Raw genomic sequence first — 6,176 nt, 5'->3', positions numbered from 1 at the left:
GCACTGCCGGAGGGTCAGTGCTGAGGGAGCGCCGCACTGTCGGAGGGTCAGTGCTGAGGGAGCGCCGCACTGTCGGAGGGTCAGTGCTGAGGGAGCGCCGCACTGTCGGAGGGTCACTGCAGAATGCCCTGAGGAACTTTCTGTCTGTCGTTGGTGGCGTGTCTGCAGAGATGGGGCCAAACTCCCCGTGAGCGGCTGTGCCAGCGCAGTGGGTGGTAAACCATCTCCTTTGCTTTGCCCTCTGAATTTCTCAGACGATTCCTCCCCCCCACCCCGGGCTCTATGGCCACGCCAGTGCAGCCCTCCTTGGTCAGTGCGTCGCGACCCCCCCGTGCCAGGGTGCCGTGTGCCATGGACGCCCCATCATTCCGATCTGTCTTTCTCCACAGGGACCTCCTGGAGAGCCGAGAGATGAGGGACTACACCTGTGCCCGCGCCTACATTGACAAGGATTTCTGCGCCCACGACAATTTCACCGTAAGTGGCTCGGAGACGCCGCGCCACCCGCGAGCCGCCCCGGACTCCCCCCAGCCCCTCACATTCTTATCTCTTACAGAGAGCTTTGGCAGCTCAGAAAGTGGCCCTTCAGCCCCTCATGTCCGTGCTGGTCTGCATCCACACGAAGAGAGACTGGACGGGTTCGGAACATATCCGCTGGGGTTTAGAGGAATTGTGGGCCGTTGGGGGTGGGAAGGCGAGCCTCGTGGATAGCCACCAAATTCTAACAGAACTGAAACAGAAGTTGCTGGAAAAGCTCAGCAGGTCCTGGTAGCATCTGTGAAAGAGTAAAAAAACCAGAGTTAACGTTTCGGGGTCCGGTGACCCTTCCTCAGGAACTAGACGGGGGAGGGGGTAAACAAAGTGAGATCCTGTCCTCCAACCAAGATCATTCAGCCCATCCTGGGCATGCTATCTCTCAGCAGAGTCTGTCCCCTGACAAACCACGCCTGAAGGAGCGATTTCCGTTATAATCGAGATGTGCCCCGGGATTACCGCGTCTTTAATCCGCTCTGCATCCTCTCCTAGGCTTTGGGCAGTCTGTATTTCCTGCACAAATCCATTCAAGGGGTCTCCCAGTTTGACTTCGAAGGTAATCTCCGTTTTCTCCGTCCGCGGTTTTACCTGAAGCGTCCGGCCTCCCCTCTCCGCCCGCGCGGCCTGTTTACCTCCTGCCGTTCACCAGCCCGTCCTTAATTGCTCCCCCGGGCCTCGCTGCTGCCGTTTCGAAGGGGCAGTTCCGGCTCTGCAGCGGAAGTTGGTTGGGGTGGGTCTGGAGTCACGCGTAGGCCCAGGCCCGGGTAAAATCGGCAGAACACTTAGCCAACCAGGGCCTTTCGAGTTTGTCGGGAACGCACGCGGTGGGGAAGGGGGGCGTTTGAAGGTCACGGCGCGGGAGGACTAAGACTGAGGGATTCTGATCGGCGTAAATTCGAAAAGGTGGGTCGGGGGGGAAGGTCGCAATTGAAGAAGTCTCCAGGTCGGGGGGAGGGAACGGAGAACCCTCTACCCAGTCGGTGGGGAGGGCGAGAGACTGGCAAACGCAGTTGGCATCTTCGGGAGGCTCACCCTGTGCCGTCTGGTCATCTCCAGCTCAGGAATACAAGGCAGTATTCGGGAAAGAGGTCCATTCGGCCCGTCTCGAGAGCCACAGCATGGTGGAGAAGGAGAAGTTCGCTCAGGACTTCTGGCCCGAGGTCAGTCCACGCACCAGAGGTGGGGGTGAATAAGGCATCTTGTACATGGTACACGCTGCTGTGACTGAGCGTCGGTGGTGGGGGGGAAGTGGGATGTTTGTGGATGTGGGGCCAGTCGAGTGGGGGGCTGCTTTGTCCCTGGATGGTGTCAAGCTTCTTGAGTGTTGTTGGAGCTGCCCCCATTCGGGGCAAGAGGGGAGTATTCCATCACATTCCTGACTTGTGCCTTGTGGATGGTTTTCCTGGAAGTGACGTTCTCCCCCCTCTCTCTCTCCGTCTGTCCTAGTTTAAATGGTCTCGGAAAGGCTACATCTGGACTCGCTGGAAATTGCAGAATCGGTAAGGCACACGCACGACCCCCGCCTGCCCGCTCGACGGTCCCTCGTCCACCCCCTTTTGGGGTCCTGAGCTCAACAGAAGCGGAACGCCGCTCAGAGAAACCGCTTGGGCGTCTCGCGGAGACCCGTCAGCCCGTTCGATGTGTGCTAGCCCACTGCGAGACGGCCCCGCGCTTCCTGCCCATTTCTCTCAACCCCCCCCACCCCGTGCAGAACCACCCTCCCGTTTTGCGGCACAGGGCAATGGGATCTTGCTGTGCACCGGGTCTAGCCGGTGCGGGGGTGAGTGGGCGCCGGCGGCTATTTCTGCGTGCCATCTTTCACCTCGCCCCTCCTACACCCCTCTGATCGAGTTTTTTTTCCCTTTCCCTCTCTCTCGTGCCAGCGTCTTTGACCTGGTGAACATCCACCTCTTCCACGACGCCTCCAACCTCGTGGCCTGGAAAAGCCCCTCCACCTTCCCGGGAAACAGGAGGAAGGCGCTGGGATACGTCCTTAACAGGTTTGGTGTTAAGACATCCACATCCGTGTGATTGGGACTGTCTGTTTAAATGGGTGGGGTGACAGGGAATGGGGGAGGGGTGGGGAAGGTCAGATGACCTACTCTGAGTTCTGCCCGGCAACAGGTTGGGTACCTTGGGTTCTTAATGGGAAGCTAGGCTCTTTCACTCTGAGGTGTGCTCGTATCGATACGGTCGACTGATGGTCTCTAAGATTTCTCAGCATGGAGCAAGGAACATTAGGTCTAACTTCAGCTGCCTTGGTTCTGAGATAGAGTGGTGTTGGGGGTGTAGAAGATACTTCATTAGGAATCCTGCCTGGATACAAGACCCTTACGATTCACATCACAATGGACAGCATTGGGGGGTGGGGGTGAGAGAGAGAGATGGAGGGAGATATGGTGAGGAGCAATGGAGTGGTGAGAAGAGATAGTGAGAAAGTGGGACAGAGTAACAGAGGGGTGGGGGCGCATTGGAGATTGAGAGGGATGGAGAGAGAGGGAGGGAGTGACAGATGGGGAGAGAGATGGAGAGAGACACAGATGGAGAGAGAGACAGACGAAGGAAGAGATGGAAGGAGGGAGAGGTGGAGGGAGGGAGATTTGGAGAGAAAGAGAGATGGAGAGGTGGATGGAGAGAGACGTTGAGGGAGATAGAAGGAGAGGTACAAGGAAAGATGGAGAGAGAGAGAGAGAGAGACGGAGAGAGACATGGAGGGAGAGAGGTGGATGGAGATAAAGGGAGAGAGATGGAAGGGGACATAGAGAGACAGAGGTGGAGCAAGAGATGGAGAAAGAGAGAGACAGAGAGGAAGAGAGAAATAGAGGGAGAGATGGAAGAGATAGAGGGAGAGAATGGAGGGAGAGATGGAGAGAGAGAGATGGAGGGAGAGGTGGAGGGAGAGAGACGGAGGTGGAGAGAGTGTGATGGAGGGAGAGAGGTGGAGAGAGTGTGATGGAGGGAGAGCTGGAGAGGGAGAGATGGAGGGAGAGGTGAAGAGAGTGTGATGAGGGAGAGGTGGAAGGAGAGACGGAGGGGGAGAGGGAGAGGTGGAGAGAGTGTGATGGAGGGAGAGAGATGGAGGGAGAAGTGGACAGAGTGTGATGGAGGGAGAGGTGGAGAGAGAGAGGAGGGAGAGGTGGAGAGGGAGAGATGGATGAGACGATATAAACCCTGCCCATTTTGTTTTGTTAGGATCACAGACGCCCGCTACAAGAGGGAGCCCTTCTTTATTTTTGGAGACTTCAACGTGAGGTTGGACACTCAGAGAGTGGTTGAGGTCGGTCTTCCCAGATTCCCACACGGCCTCGCTCCGGCACAGTCCCTTTCCACGGCGTTCCATCAAACCCTCCTCCGGTCCGATCCTACCAAACCCCGGTCCGTCGGACCATCCCCCCCCACTTTTCATCCCCTCCGTGGGCATCATAATCCTGTCGGGAGACAGAGTTAAGACCAAAGTGACCTTCTGCGGTAAAGAGCTGACTAACCTGACCCTGCCGAGTCTCATAACACTTTCCCACCAGAATCTGCAAAATATTTCTTTCTAGACGTGATACACTGGCTTTTGTCTGCCTTTTGTGCTTTCGAAAGTCTAGATACATTACCTCTACCGCACCACCCTGGTCCACTCCAGCTCTAGGCTCTAGCTCCATCAGGCTGCCCTCCCGCAACTCGCTGGCCTCTCGCTGACTCCTGTTCCTTCCTATCGCTCCCCTGCACTGGCGGAAATGCCGACACGACAAATAGTTCCAGCCCTAAAAGCTGCCAGTCGTTTGGTAACGCTGCCATGTTTTTATACCCGAGCCCCAGCTGGGAGATTGGCATCGGAGTGCCAATGTGACTTATAACTCATGCTCTCTGTTCTGTGTGTGTGTGTGTGTGTGTATGTCGCAGAGTCTATGCAGCGCAGCTTCTGTGGAAACTGTACTGAATGCGGACACAGAGGATTTGAAGAAAGTTATCTTTCAGGAGACAGAGAACGATCACAAGGTATCCACACCAAAACACTCGCTTTTAAAAGTCAGGCTTGTCGGGAAAGGGGTTCTTTTTTTTTGCCCACAACTCCCCCAGCCTCCGAGGAAAAAAACCCCTCCTCATCTCAGATGCCCCCCACCCTCCCCTTTCCACCACCTTTTCCCCTGAGTCTGTGCCCACACTGCTACAGCATGAGGAAATCTTTAAAATGTGATCCTTCAAGCCTATAGTGCCACACAACATCATCATCAGGGACCTTTAAAAATCCACTTCCCCCCCTCAACCGACTTGCCCTGAGTCTGTTCTCACCCCCACCCCCCTTTTCTCCAATCCTGAAGCTGAATTTAGTACCCACCCACCTCCTCTCCCTGGGGAATTTGGGAATTCCCTCCCTAAACCTCAGTCTTCCTCCTCTCTTTGCCTCGATAAAGAAACGCCCCAAAAGCAGACTCCCGTCCCCTTTTGGGTGGCTGGGTGAGGGGGTGGGCGCTGTACTCTGTTGGCGAGACTTCGATGGGGGAGGGGGGGCAGGCGCTAACGTAAAGGCACGCATCGCGCAGGAGCGGACAGCGAATGACTGGGGCTCTGTCCCTTTACCGTGCAGGTCCTGCTGAGGATAGAGTCAAAAACCTTCGATTATTTCGACCAGGGAGTTTTCCGTCACAACAACGGGAAAGCGGTAGGTGGACCCGACTCCTTCCCGTTTCCCCGCTTGCGAGCCTGGCCTGACACTAACCCAGTGCCTCTCTTCCAGCTCCTGGAGTTTGATAAAGAGCTCACCATGTTCTTCAATCAGATCTGTGAACTGGACATTGAGTTCCCTCCTAGGTAAGCTCGGGGAAGGGCGGGGACGACTTTAACAGAGAGCTCCACAGGTTTTCTGAGCCTCTTTGCCCAACGGATTGAGGGGATTGGCCTGGCGGATGCGAGCGCGAGAGTTACAGCCATAAACTGATTCCCCTGACGACGATGATGATGATGTTGCTGTTGTATGGCGGGACGCCTGAGCCACCTTTTTGCAACCGTCCCCTCTCGCAGCCCGATCAGGACATGTGCAATGGAACACGACCGTTTGCAATCCCACCCCCAACCCCACCAAAAAAGAAGAAACAAAAATACCAAGGCGATGGATTTGTTGGCTCTGATTGTTTAAGGCGAGCCCTGGCGCCAAAACAGATATTGTCGCTCCCATCACACTTTTGTTTCATTCGCCTGGGATGTGTTCCTTTCCGCTGCAGAATGATCCCAAGTGCACCAACGGTTCGCTATTGGTTGCCGATCGGGCTTTAATGTCTTCATGACATTTTCGTTCCCTCCGACACACGCTTCCAAACTCCTGGGCCCACAGAAGGCGTTTCCTGAATCCACAGTAGGAACCCCCGGCCTTATCTGACCGCTGTATCTGTCCCACTCAGCGTTCAGATATTAAGAATGCCCCATACAGTTGACTCTGTAATTTGCTGCTACATCAGCTAACCAAACCCCCCCAACCCCCCCTAGCAGCTGGAGTGTAGAGTGTAGCCTACTCCTTGCTCCTCAGCTTGAGCTAAACAGATTCTGCTCCTTGGGATACCCCCTTTCGACATGCACTGCAATGCTTAATCAGGGCCCCTCTTCCCCAGTGCACCAACCTCCTCACTACACCCCCCCCAACTCAGCATTATAAAACG

General features: G+C 55.6%; 1 protein-coding gene across 2 annotated transcripts in view; it reads left to right on the top strand.

Annotated features, from left to right (window-relative positions):
- Window positions 1–200: 200 nt before the first annotated feature.
- LOC109925463 (inositol polyphosphate-5-phosphatase A-like) overlaps window positions 201–6,176 on the top strand; it is a 13,685-nt gene continuing 7,709 nt past the window's right edge. The window contains exons 1-9 of one of the 2 annotated variants that reach the window (XM_048618729.1): window positions 201–477; window positions 1,027–1,090; window positions 1,591–1,694; window positions 1,981–2,033; window positions 2,418–2,534; window positions 3,727–3,811; window positions 4,426–4,521; window positions 5,111–5,185; window positions 5,261–5,334. In XM_048618729.1, coding sequence (XP_048474686.1) covers window positions 283–477; window positions 1,027–1,090; window positions 1,591–1,694; window positions 1,981–2,033; window positions 2,418–2,534; window positions 3,727–3,811; window positions 4,426–4,521; window positions 5,111–5,185; window positions 5,261–5,334 — 863 coding nt within the window. In that variant the 5' untranslated portion in view covers window positions 201–282. The remainder of the gene's footprint in view (window positions 478–1,026; window positions 1,091–1,590; window positions 1,695–1,980; window positions 2,034–2,417; window positions 2,535–3,726; window positions 3,812–4,425; window positions 4,522–5,110; window positions 5,186–5,260; window positions 5,335–6,176) is intronic. The other variant, XM_020525403.2, reaches the window with a different exon arrangement.

Source organism: Rhincodon typus, chromosome 40, assembly GCF_021869965.1.
Source record: "Rhincodon typus isolate 14 chromosome 40, sRhiTyp1.1, whole genome shotgun sequence".
NCBI classification, from domain to species: domain Eukaryota; kingdom Metazoa; phylum Chordata; class Chondrichthyes; order Orectolobiformes; family Rhincodontidae; genus Rhincodon; species Rhincodon typus.
Note: the sequence above shows the minus strand (reverse complement) of the source record. Positions and strands in the feature narration are given on the sequence as shown.